The sequence below is a fragment of the Trichosurus vulpecula genome, chromosome 1 (assembly GCF_011100635.1).
Source record: "Trichosurus vulpecula isolate mTriVul1 chromosome 1, mTriVul1.pri, whole genome shotgun sequence".
In the NCBI taxonomy this organism is placed as follows: Eukaryota; Metazoa; Chordata; class Mammalia; order Diprotodontia; family Phalangeridae; genus Trichosurus; species Trichosurus vulpecula.
In genome coordinates, this window is record NC_050573.1 from 16,985,524 (window position 1) to 17,001,577 (window position 16,054).

At 44.0% G+C, this 16,054-nt stretch overlaps 1 protein-coding gene across 1 annotated transcript in view; it reads left to right on the forward strand.

Annotated features, from left to right (window-relative positions):
• Positions 1–16,054, forward strand: part of TTC28 (tetratricopeptide repeat domain 28) — a 330,631-nt gene that overhangs the window by 11,234 nt on the left and 303,343 nt on the right. The window contains exons 2-4 of the mRNA XM_036760398.1: positions 783–930; positions 13,242–13,514; positions 14,721–14,851. Coding sequence (XP_036616293.1) covers positions 783–930; positions 13,242–13,514; positions 14,721–14,851 — 552 coding nt within the window. The remainder of the gene's footprint in view (positions 1–782; positions 931–13,241; positions 13,515–14,720; positions 14,852–16,054) is intronic.

Below are 16,054 nucleotides of genomic sequence, written 5' to 3' on the forward strand. Positions count from 1 at the left end.
TCCCTCTACTATTTCGTGAGTTCTGCAGTTCTTCTCTGTTGTCTTTGGTGTTTGTGGGTTAAGAAGTCTGGTAACTGCCACAGCTCACTGATTCAGTATGCTAGGGCCCGTTCTGCTGGGCTCTCGGTCTGGTTGGGCCAGGCACAGCTCACACTGCGCTCTGCTCCAGTCTGCTCCCAGTTTTGTGCGATAGACCTTACCCTGTGACCATTCAGGCTGTCTTGGGCTAGATCCCTGCTTCCCTCTGCTATTTTGTGGCTTCTGCAGTTCTAGAATTTGTACAGAGCCATTTTTATAGGTTTTTGGAGGGACCTGGGGGGGAGCTCACACAAATCACTGCTTTCCAGCCGCCATCTTGGCTCCCCCCCAAATGCTTCATTTAAATGCACTTGGTATAGTCTCTCTAGTCTAGTAGAATACATGCTCCTGAGGGCAAGCATTATTTTATTTTTATCTTTGTATCTCCCCGGTAAAGCAGTGCCTTGGATATAGTCGGCAGTTGGCAAATTTTTGCTGTGTGGGATCTGATTTCTAGATACTAGGTTCTTGAGCATATCATAGGAGGGAGTGATCAAAAATATGACCGACCTCGACATGCATAGCAGGCTTGAAGTCTCTACTCTTGGGAGACAGTGACTTAAGAAGAAGAAAATGTTTGCTCGTTTTTTTCAGCCAAGATTCATTTTGTCTTTGGTGGGTTGGCTGTTTGCTCTGGCTTTGTGACATCATCAATCTTCCTGCTATCCTGTATTAAATGCTTATTATCTCTCTTATTCTTCTAGGCATACTTCCGACAGGGTGTTGCCCTCCAATATCTTGGACGCCATGCAGATGCTCTGGCAGCCTTTGCATCAGGCTTGGCCCAGGATCCCAAGAGTCTACAACTTCTGGTTGGGATGGTGGAAGCTGCCATGAAATCTCCCATGCGAGGTAAGACTATGGAAAGTACTTGAAATAATAGTAATATGGAATTGGAAATTCCTACCTCCAAAGGCCTCTTTGTCTTGGGCGACCCAGCATTGGGCAATATGTCCTTTGGTAAGATCTGATATTTCATGTAAAAGAAAGTTGATCTCTAGCATTTCCAGCTAATGAGGGAACATCAGACAGAGAGACGGGACACAGGGTCTGCAAACCAATTTTGCCACTGACTGATGTCACTGACCATGGTGTGCACTCCCTTCCTCACTGGTGGTTCAGTTGTCTGAAGAGTATGTGGTGAGGGGACCACTGTGCTGGTGTCCCTACCACTTGTCTACATTCCCGGAAAACCTTTTCTGCCTCCTGGTCCCCCAGGCCTGGAGAGAACATCGTCCTCCTCTGTGACTCCCACAGTCTTTCTCTTCCAAAGCTCCCCTCTTCCACCACTTCAGGCTTCACAAAAGTGACCTCTCCTTTCCTCTTTGGTTTCTTCTGGAACCCTTTGTCAGATCTCTCCCGGGCTGTTCCTTACACACCTGGCCTTCTATTCTATTTATGCTTGGACCCAATCTCCTTACCCTCGAGGATAGGGAGCTCCTCTAGGATAAGACTGCACCAGGCACTTGTTTCCTGCTTTGTTTCCCATCAGAGTGTCTTTGCACATCCTTGGAATCTATTCTCTTTTCTTTGACTCTCAGAATGCAGAGCTTCCTTTGGCTGAACTCAAAGACTCTTCCTACAGGAGATCTCTTTTCATCCCCTCTTTTTTAATTTCCCCTAGTATTTGCTTATATGGATTCCTGATGCTACCCCAATAGAATATTAATTCTGTGAGAGCAAGGTTAGTTTTGTTTTAGTCTTTGTATTCCCAGGGCCTAGGATTTTGCCTGGGCAGTGCCTCAGTAGCTGCAGCATGCGCCTGCACACACACAGACACACACAGACACACACACACACACACAGACACAGACACACACACACACACTCTGATATGCACACACACTTGCATGCACACATACTTGCTCACACACTCACACTTGCACACACACATTCGCACATGTACACACACACACACTCACATTCACATAGACGCACACACGTATTTATGCATCTTTAGGTAAAGGAAAGATTTTCAATTTTTCTATGCTCATTTGATTTGACTAAAACTTCCCTAAAATAGTCCATTTACATTTTAATTTTATTTAATTTTTTTAAATCTTAAGGAAATCAATGTGACTTCTGTAGGGGTAGTTCATGTTTACCAGAAGTATCTTATCATCAATTCGAAAGGATCTTGGGAGTTTTCAGCCTTCAGAGAGGAATTAGGAGGAACTCCTACAGCAGGGGTTCTTAGTCTTTTTTTGTGTCTGGGATCCCATTGGTAGACCAGTGAAACCCAGGTACTAATGATCTTTAGAATATGATTTTTAAGGCATAAAGTAAAATGCAAAGGAAAGCAACTATATTGAAATAGTTATCCAAATTTGTTAAAAAGAAACTCCCAGGCCCAGGGGAAGAACACCTGCTAAAGCAATTCTTAGAATAAGAGAAAACTAAGAATGGAACCAAGATATAGGCATAACAGAAGAACAGTTGAGCATCTTGCCCCCACCCCAAACTTCTCCACAAAGTTCTGGAAGACACCCTAGCTTGCATTCTGATGGGAAATCTAAAAAAAAGCTACAATGGATCATTCTTCTAGCCCAGGTCAGCATAAGAATCCTACAATAACAACCTTTTACGGTGATAGGAATGCTCAATCCACAATCCCATAAGAAGGGAATGACTCTAAAACATCTTCAAAAAAAAACCTCAAGAAAAGCTGTATACAGTTTGTATATAGGGAGAACCATAATTCCTGGAAGAGATGAAGCAAGAGTATAAAAAGAGAGTTGAACATGAGTTTAAAAACCAAACAAGAGCACTAGCGGAAAAAAATGGGAAAAGAAATGAAAGCTATGAATGAAAGATTTGGAAAGAAAATTAATAGCATGGCTCAAGAGAGAAAAAACCTTACTTGAAAAAATAATTCCTTTTAATTTAGCATTAACCCAATAGAAGCTTGCATTGACTCCATGAGACAAGAAATAATAAAATCAAAATCAAAAGACTGAAAAAACAGAAGAAAATATAAGATATCTTGTAATAAAAGCAATTGACCTAAAAATAGATCAAGGAGAGAGAATTTAAGAATCCTTGAAAGCCATGACTACAAAAAAAGAGCCCAGACACCATATTTCAAGAAATCACAAAAGAAAACTGCCCAGAACTTTTAGAACCAGAGGGCAAAGTAGAAACTCCCAAATGATAACTCCAAAGAATGTTATAGCCAAAATCCACAGGAAAAATACTGCAAGCAGCCAGGGAGAAAGTATTCAAGTACTGAGGATCCACAGTCAGATCAGGCAAGGTTTAGCAGCCATTACTTCAACAAGTGGAGAGTTTAGAATTTAGTACTAAAGGAAGCAAAGGACATAGGTTCACAACCAGAAATAATGTATCTCACCAAACTGAGTATATAATCCCTCAGGTGGAAATGGACTTTTAATGGAAAAGAAGACTTCCAAGAATTCCTTATGAAAAGACCAAAGCTAAGTAAACAAGTGAGAGTCAAGAGAAATGTAAAAAGGTAAACGTGAATGAGCAATCATAAGAGACTGAGCAATTATTTACTTCCTAATAATGGGGAGGTGATACATGAATCCTCTCAAAACTCTATCATCATTAAGAGTTATGGCAGGGAATCTAAATAGTCAGAGGGACTCAGGGTAGTTCTGTTATGTTTTGATGATCTTGAAAGAAGAATAGAAAGAGTAGCTGAAGGATGGGGGAAAATTATCTCACTTAATTGGCATGCACAAGTAGAAATCTCTATAAACATGGAGGGAGAGGGGGAGGGGTGGAATGACAGTTAAGCCTTACTCTCACTTGAGCTGGACAAAGGAGGGGGAAATCTGCACACAGAGCTGGGTACACAAATGAATGTCGTTCAACAGGGAAATAGTTGGGAAATGGGGATAAGGGAAAGGGGGGAATAAGATGGTAGATTAAAAGAATTAATCTTGAATGAAACAAGTCTTAAATCAAGGTTGGAAACAGAGAAGGAAAAGTTTGAAAGAGTAGGATAGAGAGAACATGATTAAAAATCATAGATGTGCATGTGAATGGCATGTGCACACTTATACATGGAAAAAGACACCATAGTGTATTAAAGGCAAAATCCAATTATATGTTGTTTACAAAAATATATTTTAAATATGCACAAAGAGTTAAAATAAAGGGCTGGAGGAAAACCTTTTATGCTTCTGATAAAGTAAAAAAAAAAAAACAACAGCGATTATAGTCATGATCTCCAACAAAGAAATATAAAAAATAGACTAAATTTAAAAACATAAACAGGAAAACTACATTTTGCTGAAAGGCACAATAGTCAGTGAATTCATATTGTTACAAAATATATATGCATCAAATGGCATAACATCTAAATACTTACAGAAAAAGGATTATAGGGGGAAATAGACAATAAAACTATTATAGGGGGATCCCAATTTATCACCCTTGGACTTAGGCAGCTCCAACAAAAAAATAACCAAAATGAAGACATGGACAACCTGAATAGAATTTTTTTAAGAGTTAGATATGATAGAACTTGGGAAATTTTTGAATGGGAATAGAAAGGAGTGTACACATTCGTCAGTGGTGTATGGTACCTTTACAAAAACTGACCATGTATTAGGACATAAAAACCTCACAAACATGCAGAAAAAGCAGAAATATTTAATGCATTTTTATGGAACACAGTGCAATAAAATTATATTCAATAAAGGGCTGTTGATTAAATATAATTAGTTGAAGACTAATAACTTCCTCTTAAAGAATAAGTGGGTCAAAGAATAAGGTGCAGTTCTTTCAAGAAGTAGTAGAGTCTCCCTTATTGAAGCTCATCATGCAGAGGCTGAATAACCATTTATCCCATCTGTTGAAGTGATCAAGTTTCCTCCAGAAGGAAGTAAGCTGTGAGAAGAAATTGAAATGAAACAAATGAAACCTACCATGTTTTTTTTTTTCTTTCTCTTTTTTGTTTAGTTTGAACATTCGATTTCCTTTCTTTCATGACATTTTCTTCACTTTCTCACCTTATTGATATGCCAGAAATATCTTTGGTCATAAAGGCTACTCTTCTCAATTTGGTGCTTAGAGCAGCTTTTCTAAAATCCTCTAAATTTTGCAGCATATCTCTGGCTTTTGGAAATGGAGCCAGTAATAATAGTTAAAGGGAAAGGAAATGCTTGGCCAGTGCTGACTTTATGCATATGTAGCTGGGAAACTAAGATTCTTTGTTTTTGTTTTTTGTTTTTCTTGGAATGGCCCTAGGAAGGTCTTTTGCTCTCACTTCCCCCATACGTATTTCCATATGGTCTGCACATCCTAGTTGCTTGGTAACGATTTGTTAATGAAGATGACAATACATGGAATTCCACTAGCAGAATCATTACTTTGAGAGAAGACCTTTTCTATCACTCAAATGCCTTTTCTCCTGGGATGGGTAATAAAATGATCGTAATGGCGATGATCGTAGCGAAAATAACAGTAATGCAGGCACATCCTGCACCACATTGCCCCTACCAGTGTCTCTTTACAGTACCACCATTAATGCCCTTATTTTATGCTACATTACATTTAGTATATCATGTCATACTATACCCCCAATATAATACTTTCAATTCAGTCCCTTTTCAGTCGTGTCTGACCCTTTGGGATCCCTTTTGGGGTTTTCTTGGCAAAGATAGTAGAGTGGTTAGCCTTTTCCTTTCCCAGCTCATTTTATAGATGAGGAAACTGAGGCAAACAGGGTTAAGTGACTTGTCCAGGTAGTGTCTAAGGTCAGATTTGAACTCAGAAGATGACTTCCTGACTCTAGGCCTGGTGCTCTATCCACTGCACCACCTAGCTGCCCTTAATATAGTATAACCCCACCCAGAACTCATGAAATCCTCGTGCAACATCATTTTACTGGCTCATTGCTTATTTAAAATATTTCAACTCTGAAACTAACTGTCCCCCCATAATGTTGTTTTACTTTATCATATATTTTTGTGGTATTGGGTGGGACATTGCCTTGATCAGCTGTGACAGTAGCTTACATTTATAAAGTGCCTCAGTAAATCAGTGAGAAAGTGGAAAGTCCTATTCTAGGTTTGGAAAAGATGCAGAGTTTAGATGAGACACAAGACACATCCCTCCCAGCCCCTTATGGTTTAGTTTTAGGCTCTGCGTAGGGAAAGTGGAGGACCCCAGCACAGGTTGCTAGGTCCACCACATGTCTGTCCTCAATGACCTGCATCACCCACCCTCCCACCCACACCAGATCTGAGCCCTAGGTCTCCATCTGCAGGTTTTCCTGAATCCAGGCCCCAATCCCCGGCTGGGCTGAACCACTTATCTTTGGACTGATGCCTGAGTGTGTGAACCTTGAGCCCTGTCTTCCTCGGTGGGCCCTAGATGCTCAGCCGCACTTCAGTTTCGTGCTTCATCCCGTCATGCCTCCAGGCCATCTCATTTTCTCTCTGATACTGCTGTATATTCCTCTTCCCCCTTTTCACCTTCTCAGAACAAATTCCCTTTCCTGATCATCTCCCCTTTGTATGGGTCACCTTCTCATATTAAAATATAAGCTTTTTGAGTGAATATTCTGTTGCTTTAGAAAAACAAATAAACAACTTGTATCCATCCTCAGCACTTAGCACAGTGTTTTATACATAGTGCTTCATAAAAGCTTTTTCATTCGTTCATTCATGGACACACAGCTAGTACAAGGCACAACTAGAACCTGAGGTCTGGTCCTATGACTTGGGCATAGTGCCTCGCATTGCCTTCACTGTCAATCAGTAAACATGATGGCTAGCTGATGTTTTGGCAGAGGGAAATGTGGGAGCATCCCCGGCACCAGCATCTGAGGGGAAAGGGACAGTGGAGGTACTAGTGGGAACTGAAAGAAAGGTGAGAGATAATGGGAATGTTTAGGCCCACTTCTGGTGGGGATTTAAGGCTTGCCTGAGGCTGCCCTCAGGGTGGCCTGGGCATTCAGTGAGGCTTTCTGTGCCTCCTGCAATCAGCTTGGCATTGCACATTTCATACAAACTTGAGGAAGAAAACCACAAAAATCCCAAGCTGCCCACGTGGTCTTGTTCCGCCATCTCCCAAAGCCTGAAGACTGAATTTCCTTGTTAAAAGTCCAGTTTTTACCTTGAGGCAATTCTCTTGTAGACTCCTATTAATTGTCAGAATTTTCTTATGATGACAATAACAATAAAAACTCGCATTTACATTCATGCTTTACAGTTTCAAAAGTCCTTTCCTCCTAGCAGCCTTATTAGGCAGGTTGTCTACGTTATGTTTTCCATTTTCCAAATGAAGAGCCTGAGTTTGGAGAGGTTAATGCCTTGTTCAGGGCCACAGAGCTCCCAAGTGTCAGAGCCAGGAGTCGCTTTCTGGCCTGGAGCCTGTTTTCTCAATGCTGCCAGGTGGCCAAGCTTTCTCCTAGGTGGTTCTGGGAAACTTGGAGCTGCCGCTCACTCCCACCATCTGACGTATATTTTTAGATACTGAACAGTTTACTCCAAGGCCTTTGTAACCTGTAATTTGGTCTTTATAATTAAATATGTTGAATGCATCCAGATCTTGGCTTCCCTAAGGAAAAAAAAGATAATAGTGAAGTTTAGCTGAGGATTGGAGGCCAGGGACTGGACTTGAGATGCTCCTTTCAGCTCTGCTGCTGACTGGCCTTGTGACCTTGGCAAAGTCACTGCCCTTTCAGAGCCCCAGCTCCCTCCTCTGAAAATGAGGCATTTGGCTCGGCTGACCTAGAGAAAAGTTTGTCTCAAAAAGAGCTGGCATTTTTAGTGGAGGGAAACCCCCAATGTTAAGGAGATCTTAGGCTGTGTTGAGAAGGGCACAGATCCCAGTGACAAGGGGGGTCAGAGTCTCACTGATTTTCCCCTGGCCAGTTCTGGGTGACATGTTTTGGGAAGGACATTGACAAGCAGGGTTTGTCCAGAGGGCAGTGAGGATCAATGGAAGCAATGAGGGATATTTGACCTGGAGACGAGAAGAGGCAGGGAGGCCCTGAGAGCTGTGTCCAAGCATTGGAAGGTCTGTTGTGGGGAAGAGGGATTTGCCTCATTTTTCTTGGCCCATTGAAAGGGCAGAAGCAGGAGCAGTGGGTCCAAGGAGTTGGGAAGCGAGCTCAGGCTGATGTGAAGGACACACTTGCTGAGCAGCAGGGTCACCCCAAGTGGGTCCACCCTCAGGAGTAAGTGGACTCTCCTGCACTGGAGGTCATTAGCCAGAGACTGGATGAGGGATGTCATAAGGGTGTTCTTTCCCAGAGAGGCAGCACAGGGTGGTAGAAAGATAAGGAATTTTGACCTAAAGAAATGGGGTCTCAATCCTGGCTGGGCCGCTTTCCGACTATGTGATTTGGTGCACGTCCTTCCTAGGCCTCAGTATCCTCAAAGTGTCACATGAGGAGATTGGGCGAGGTGGCCTCTGAGGTCCCATACTGCTCCCATTCTAGGCTACTCCAGCCTTGGACGCCCCTTCTGACTCTGAAATCCTGGGTTCTGATTCTCTTCTAACTGTCCATCAGAACCAACCCATTCTCCTTCCTGTAGGTGGAGCTGGTAGAAGGTTCCACCTAGCTTCTGCAGCTCATCTTACAGTGTGATGTTGCTCTTTTCTGGAAGTTTCTCAGCTCTTCTGCTTGTATCTGACCCTATTCATTAGATCATCCCCACCTCAGGGCTGCTCTTCAAGTGTTCCTGGGCATCCACACAATGTCAAAGTGGTCTTTGTTTCACTCTGTAGTAATCTGTTTGAAGGAAGAAATGCTCCAGGCCTCAGTCAGTTTGGAGGTTGCTGTGGTAATGTTGATTCAGGCGAGAGATGCTTAGTGGAGAAATGAGACTTGAGGTCATAAATTGTAAAAAATTGCATTTTCCCCCAGTCCAGTTGTCCAGCAGCCCTTCAGTGCTACACAAGGGAGCAGCCAACCTGAAGCTGATTTCTAGGAAAGGGGAGAACAGTTGCTGTAGAAATGCCACCTGGCAGCAGGCAGGGCTTGGTGTGAGAGCCTGAAGAAAGCAAGAAGAAGGGAGGGGGCCATAGATATCTCTTACAGCCATTTGTCAGGAGGGGAGGCCTTGATTCCAGTTCCCTCCTGCTGTATGGCTCAGAAGGCTGAGGCTCAGAGCTAATGGGACTTGTACCCAGCAACACAGCAGCAGAGCCAGAATTTGAACCCAGCCCTTGGGACTCCAAATCCAGCCCCTTGCCACTGCATTACACTTCCAGGTCTAAACTCTTCCTTTTATAGCCCTGAAAACCAAAAGCTTGAGATGATACGTGGTGACCATGAGCAGATGGCCCAATGTCCAGTTAACAGGGAGCTGGGACCTGAACTCAGGGCTTCAGGTGTTCTTGCTGCTGCACCTTGCTGCCCTGCTAACCCTCATGGAGAAATAGCTTCTTTTTTCCTTTCTGATGCCTTTCTAATTTCTAGCTCGTATCCTTTCCAAGTGATGCTTTAAAATAGTTGTGAAAGAGAATAAATAGATATAGATGTTAGACATACCGTTTTGTCATAAAATGTGACATGCTTGTAGTAAGTGAGTCCTTCTTATTTTATGGATTTGCAAATATTTTCCTTTCTTTAAATCTGAATCTAGTGCAGAGAAGCTGAGTCTGGGGCAACGTGTTGGCATTATAAGCGAGGAAGGCAGCAATTTTAGGCCAAGAGGCTGCCTCCCCACTCCCCATCTTCATCATAGAATGTTAGAGCTCTTAAGGAACTTAGAGCACAAAACAAAGGAAATCAGAGCTAGAAATAACACTAGAGAAGATCGAGTGGCTCTTTCTCATTTTATTCAAATTTCCTTTCCCCTATATTTGAAGGTCTTTCTCCCGGCTGCTTGTAGAATGTGGTGTTTGTCATTGGAATTGTTAATTTTAACCGCTGTGTGTCTTGGGGTTTGCAGCATAGGACTTTTTTTTCTTCTGGAGGCAGTCTGTGGATTCTTCCTGTTGGTACTTTGTTTCCTGTGTTCTGAAATTCTGGGCAGTTTTATTAAAATATTTCTTGCATCATGATAAATTTTTTTAACTTATATTCTTCTGAGAGCAAGTCATTTCTATGCATGCCATCTTTGGGAATATATTTTGCTTGTAAGGAGATCATGTTTTCTTCTTTATTGCTTTTAGCTTCTCTTTTCCTAGTTGTCCTTCTGTGTATCTTCCTTCTCAATCAGTAATCTTCTCTTTTGTTTCTTTGCCACCATGGATTCAAGTTTTTCTAGTGTGCCAGTTATTTCTGCTGTGCAAGCTGTAAATTCTACTCCTACAGTGTTTATTTCTCTTTTAAACCATTGGGAAACATCTTTCTATGGTTCCATGCTCTCTTGGGAATCCATAGCATCCTCTGCTTCATCGAGTGTTAATTAATTTTCCTTTGTCTTAGAATATTTATTCATAGATATCTGGACTCTTTTAGTGGATCTGGAGGCCATATTGCCTTTTGTTATTAACTGTCCCTATCGGTTTATCTACTTATGCTCAAAGTCTTTGAATTTTCATCCTCGTGAGATCTTTAGTAATTGGACTTTTTCCCCTCTCTCTCTTATATTCCTCCTGTCACTCACTTTCTGACTGCTTCCTCTTTGATCATGGCTTCCCTGGAGGCTGGACCTCTAAGCCCTTTCTGTTTCCTTCCACAGTGGGGAGTTCCTTTTTCTCAGGTCCCAGTCCCTGGCTCAGGTGATTTCTGGGGGGACAGAAGTGGTCCCAGCTAGATTCTGGGCTCCTCCCTCCAGCCGTGGTGGAGGGCCACACAGCCCCCCATCCCTCATCTTGCGCCAATTCCTCCGCCTTCCACTTCTTTGGTTGAGTTTTGTTATAGCCCAGGGCCCTGCTGTGCTGTCCTAGCCTGAGCAAGCTCCTGCATTTGGTTTTCTGACAGCAGCAGGAGGAAATGAGAATGGAGTTGGGTCAGCTTGGGTAGCCGTGCTGCAGGACCATGGTGGGCAGTCGGGAGGGAGTGCTCAGTGGTTAGGGGTTAGCTTTGTCTGCCCTTACTTCACTAAAGAGTCACTTCCTAAATGGCAACAGCTGAAATTGCTTTGTTTCTCTTGTATAATTCTGATTTTGGAGTGGTTTTGAAAGGTTGTAAGGATGAGAAAGAATGTCTAGTCTCCCATCTTCATGCTCACATGGCCTAACACTTTCCCTCATTTCATAGAGATGGAAACTGAAGCTCACAAAGAGGATGGATTGTCCCATGATTACTCAGCTGGTTCTAGATCTGGAGAATTTCACAGTTAGAAGAGACCTCAGTGTCCAGCTGGGCCAACCTATACCCGAAGGGAAAAAAAAACCAATAGCCCTCTGTAAATTAGAGGTCCAACAAGTGATCATTCCACCTTTGCTTGAAAACCTCCAATGAGGAGAAAATCTCCTACCTCCTGAGGCTGCCCTTTTGAGGAGCAGAGGAAGTTCTTGGTGCCCAAGCAGGGCTTAGAACCTGTGTTCTTCTGTGTTCTTTCCGTTCTGGCTCCTAGCACTGCTGCCTCAAGTTCAGAATCAGTGCTCAAATGATCAGCTTTCTCAAAATCCATCCATGTTCTTTATTTTTTACATGCTAGCTTCATTCTTCTGATTTCCATGATCATATCACGTGCATGAGACAGGATTATTTCCCAGAATCATCATTGCTGAGCTTTCTCATCCCCTCTGGCTTCCCATAGGACTTTGTTTTGTTTCCCAGGAATCGACTTCTCCTGTGATGTGATGTTTATGCCTTGTCTCCTTGCTGACCTCTAAGCTTCTTGAGGGCAGCGATTCTCCCTTACCTAGACTTGGTATCTCCTCCAGTGCCTAGAACAGGCCTTTGCAAATCAGAGGTGCTTAATCAATGTTTTCTGGATACAGTGATCAAATGTCCCATATGCGGATTCCTCTCTTGGTTTCTGCTCATTGGTTCATGTTGTCCAGTTGTGCAAGGTCGAGGTGAGGAGCAACTTTACCTTTTTCTTCCTGAAAGAATTTGAGAATTCTGTAATTACTGCTCTTCATTTACTCAAAATCTAGACCTGTCTATATATGGAGAGATCTAGGTCCATACTTCTTTCTTACTCTTTTTCTTTGTCTCTGTCTCTTTCGCACACACATTCTCTCCTTCTTTTGTCTTATTTGCTTTTCCCACATGAGACTTCAGTTCAAATCTCAAAGTCAGTGGTTACCAAGTGGGAAACCTTAAGATGAATCTCCTTACATGTCTGAGCCTCAGTCTGCTTATCTGTGGAATGCAACTAACATTCTTACTCTTTATCTCACATTCCTTGTAAACATTAAAATGCTATAAAATGTTTTCATCATAAAATAATAACTAACATTTGCATGGTGACTTTATAGTTCTCAGCATGTTTGCACACATGGTCTCACTTGAAATTTTCTTTATGTTGCATTCTCTATAGAGTATTTCTATAGACACCCATAAATATGCACATACAAACACATGTAGAGTTCTGTGTCTGTCTTGTGCAAAGGCAGTGAGGAAGAATAAATGTGGCATGGCAAGGAGTGTTTGTATTAGGTAGTAGTGGGAAATCAGACTCCCCTGGGGATGAGTCTAGCTTGAGGAGGCCACTGAAAGCCAGGGAGAGGGTGTTTGGGTTTGAGGTCCTGAGCATTCTAGAGCTTTTGTTGATATTTATGCCTTGGGACCACCCAGGACAGGTAGGAAGTGCCACTCCCCTTCCCAGAACCTTCAGTGGCTCCCAGGTGCCTATTGGGTATAACACCAGGATCTCCTCCTTCCCCAGGCTGGTTCTCACCTGCCTTTCCAGCCTCGATGGCATCCTCTATGGTGTAGCCAGACTCTGCCTCTCCCTTTCTCTGTGCCCTTGTCTAGGTTCTGCCCACTGGCCAGAGCACACACTTCCCCCTTCCACCTCTTAGACTTTCCAGCTTTCTTCACTTCGTTCCAGGTGCCCCCTCTTAGGGGAGTCCTTTCTGGACCTCCCCATTGTTTTCTTCCTCCTTTAGCTCCTTATTGCCTGACCTGCTGTCTCTCCCCAGCCAATGGGGAGCCCCTTAAAGGCTGGGAGCCCGCAGAGTTTATGAGAGCATGGCCCACGACAGACACTTCACAATGTGTCTTGCCAACATGGGTTAGGAAGCATCTTCCAAACAAGGTCTTTGGGGCAGGGGAGGCGAGGGGGGGTGTTGCTGTTTGGGTTCTGATCCTTCTCCATTCTCATATTTTTCAGAGTCCCTCGAGCCCACATATCAGCAGCTTCAGAAGATGAAACTGGACAAGAGCCCGTTTGTGGTGGTGTCTGTGGTTGGCCAGGAGCTGCTGACGGCCGGCCATCACGGTGCCTCTGTGGTGGTCTTGGAAGCCGCTCTGAAGATTGGCACTTGCAGCCTGAAGCTCAGAGGCTCTGTTTTCTCTGCCCTGAGCAGCGCTTACTGGTCCCTGGGCAACACAGAGAAAAGCACCGGCTATATGCAACAGGATCTGGATGTAGCCAAGACCTTAGGTATGGGTCCGAAGGCCTTTAGGTCTTTAGGGGATTCTTGTAGGACAGATGGGAAATTCATGTTTAAACGTTTATTGAGTGCCTACTGAGTGCCCGGCTGAGAGGCCTGAGGATGCATAGCAGTCCTCTTGGCTGACCTGAGAGGCTCAGGTCTCTCTGGTTTTTCACGTAACCTACACCACAATTCTAAGAAGATGGAGGTGACGGAGGGTTTATATTCTCCTTGGAGACTTGAGTTCATCAGTGAAAAGTGACAAGTTTAAATGGGATGGGCCTTTTGTCCTCATCTCATTCCTTCTCCCTGCTCAATAAACCACCATCTCGACAATGAGAGAATTGGTTGCAGGGAATTTCCAGCCTGGGTGGCAGTTGGGGATCTGGTGGGCAGACATGCAGCCCTCGACTTTGGCACATTTTTTACCCCACAGGCTCCCAGGATCTCAGTCTACCTTTCTGTCACAGAGCTGTGTTGACACGGGGACCAGCCCTCTGTCCCAGTCTTTTCTATCTTCTCTATATCAGAAGACATTATTGAAGGGGTCTGCCTGATAAGGAAATACACCCCACGATAACAGAACTGCTTGGCTTGAGAGTGGGTCTGTGGGATTTGGGCTCTGTGTCAGTGCCATTTGGGCACATCTGTGTCTGTCAGGCTGTTGTTTCCCTTGGGGATATCTCAAAGCAAACAGTCATAGCAGGGCTGCCATGGGCTGACCCCTAAGACCTTCAGTTCAGCTAGCATTGAGTACCACCTGCATGTAAGGCTTTGGACTGAGAAACCTTTCTAACAGCTGGATCTGCTGAATTTTGTGGAAACTTAGGCCCAAATCAGGACTGAGAGAGAAAGGAATGTTTGATAATGGGTTTGAGTCCAAGTGCGTGAACACGCCTGCTGCTTAAGGGTCATTGGCAGAGCAGTGAGGGGACTCACAGAGCATCTGGCTTGGGTCAAGGTATTTGACCTCCCATTTCCTGGATGCCTAAGCCTCTCACTTGGCTCATGTGTTGTGATCTTAGTGGCTGAACAGTTCCTTGTGCAGGGACTAAGTTCTATGCCCTTTCTGGCCAGGGTTCTTCTGAGAGATAGCAAGTTAAGGCTTAGATTTCATGGGGAAAATCGGTAGTTCTTTAATTGGGATGTCCTTAAGAGATAACCCTTCACAGCAGGCCTCACAAAAGCTTTCCATTTGCTTATCTGCCACCCAGGTGACCAGACGGGCGAATGCCGAGCTCATGGGAATCTGGGCTCCGCATTCTTCTCCAAAGGAAATTATCGAGAGGCTCTCACTAATCACAGACATCAGCTGGTGCTGGCCATGAAGCTCAAGGACCGAGAGGTAGGAAGTCTGTTTGCAGATGAGCTGGGGATCTTGGCTACCCCACCCCCTCTCCGGGACACAGAACCTTTCCTCTGTCTGGGATGTGCAGGGCAATCCAGGTTGTTCTTTCTCTCTGAAACATGTATGTGATTGTCCCCAAGTGGAACCTAATTGTAGTTTAGAATGGAGGCCGTCCTAAAGTTTCCCTTTAGCGGAGATCCTTCCTTTTTGACATCAGGGCCCGTCACTTGTTTCTTTGTTTCTTCGGGCATTTTGTCACGTCCTGTGGTGTGTGAAGCTGGTGTCATCCAGGAACTATGGGACTTCAGGAGAGGGACAGTACTGCACTTTCCATCTGAATTGTGGCAGGGGCATGAGGATTGTAGTAACAGCTTACACTCTGTTGTTGTGGCCCCAGGAGAGGATTAATGCTCCTAATGGGGAGAGAAGCTCGGACAGTGGCAGGAAGGTGCCCGTGAGTCAAGGGATGGGCATCAGGAGAAATCATTTGTAAACATGCTTGCCTGTCACAGGTTTGCTCTCAGCCCTCATTAAGGGGTGTTATATTAGTAACACGATTTACAGTCATGCTTTAGTAATCTGTTAATCGCAGCTATTCTGAACCCACAAAGCCTCTGCACGAAGCTCATGAACTTCAGGCAGGGGCAGGGCCCCAGGCCCTCACTCAGAGCCCATTGGTTCTGACTCTGTTTCTGATTTTTGGTAAATCACAGTCGATTAGAAGTAACCGATTAGAAAGGAGACAGGAGGGAGAGAAGCACATTGGCAGCATTAACATGTAGATGTTTGCTGGCTGAGAAGAGAGAGAAAAACTGTAAAAAGCCAATGCATGTATTCTCCGAAGCATACTGGATGGTGGTCGCCGAGTCCAGCTGCAGCAAGATCTGCCCCCTCACTAGCCCTGGAAGCCATTGCCCACACATTGGGCAATGCATGATTGATGTTTGTGACAGTGAGTGACCCAGAATCTCCTAGAAGAGGCTAAATGATGTTCAATGCAAAGCATTTCGGAAGGCAGGGATGTGCATGTGTGATGCTCTTAAGAGATTTCCGTCACAAAGGGTTAAAATAAAATAAAAAGTCATGGTGGTTTAAGTGTAAACAGCCAAGGCTAAGCACCATTCTTTCTTCATGTGCAGCTGGTTCTGCGAAAATATGAGATAAATGAGGTGGCAATCTATTACTAAAACGTCGAGCTCT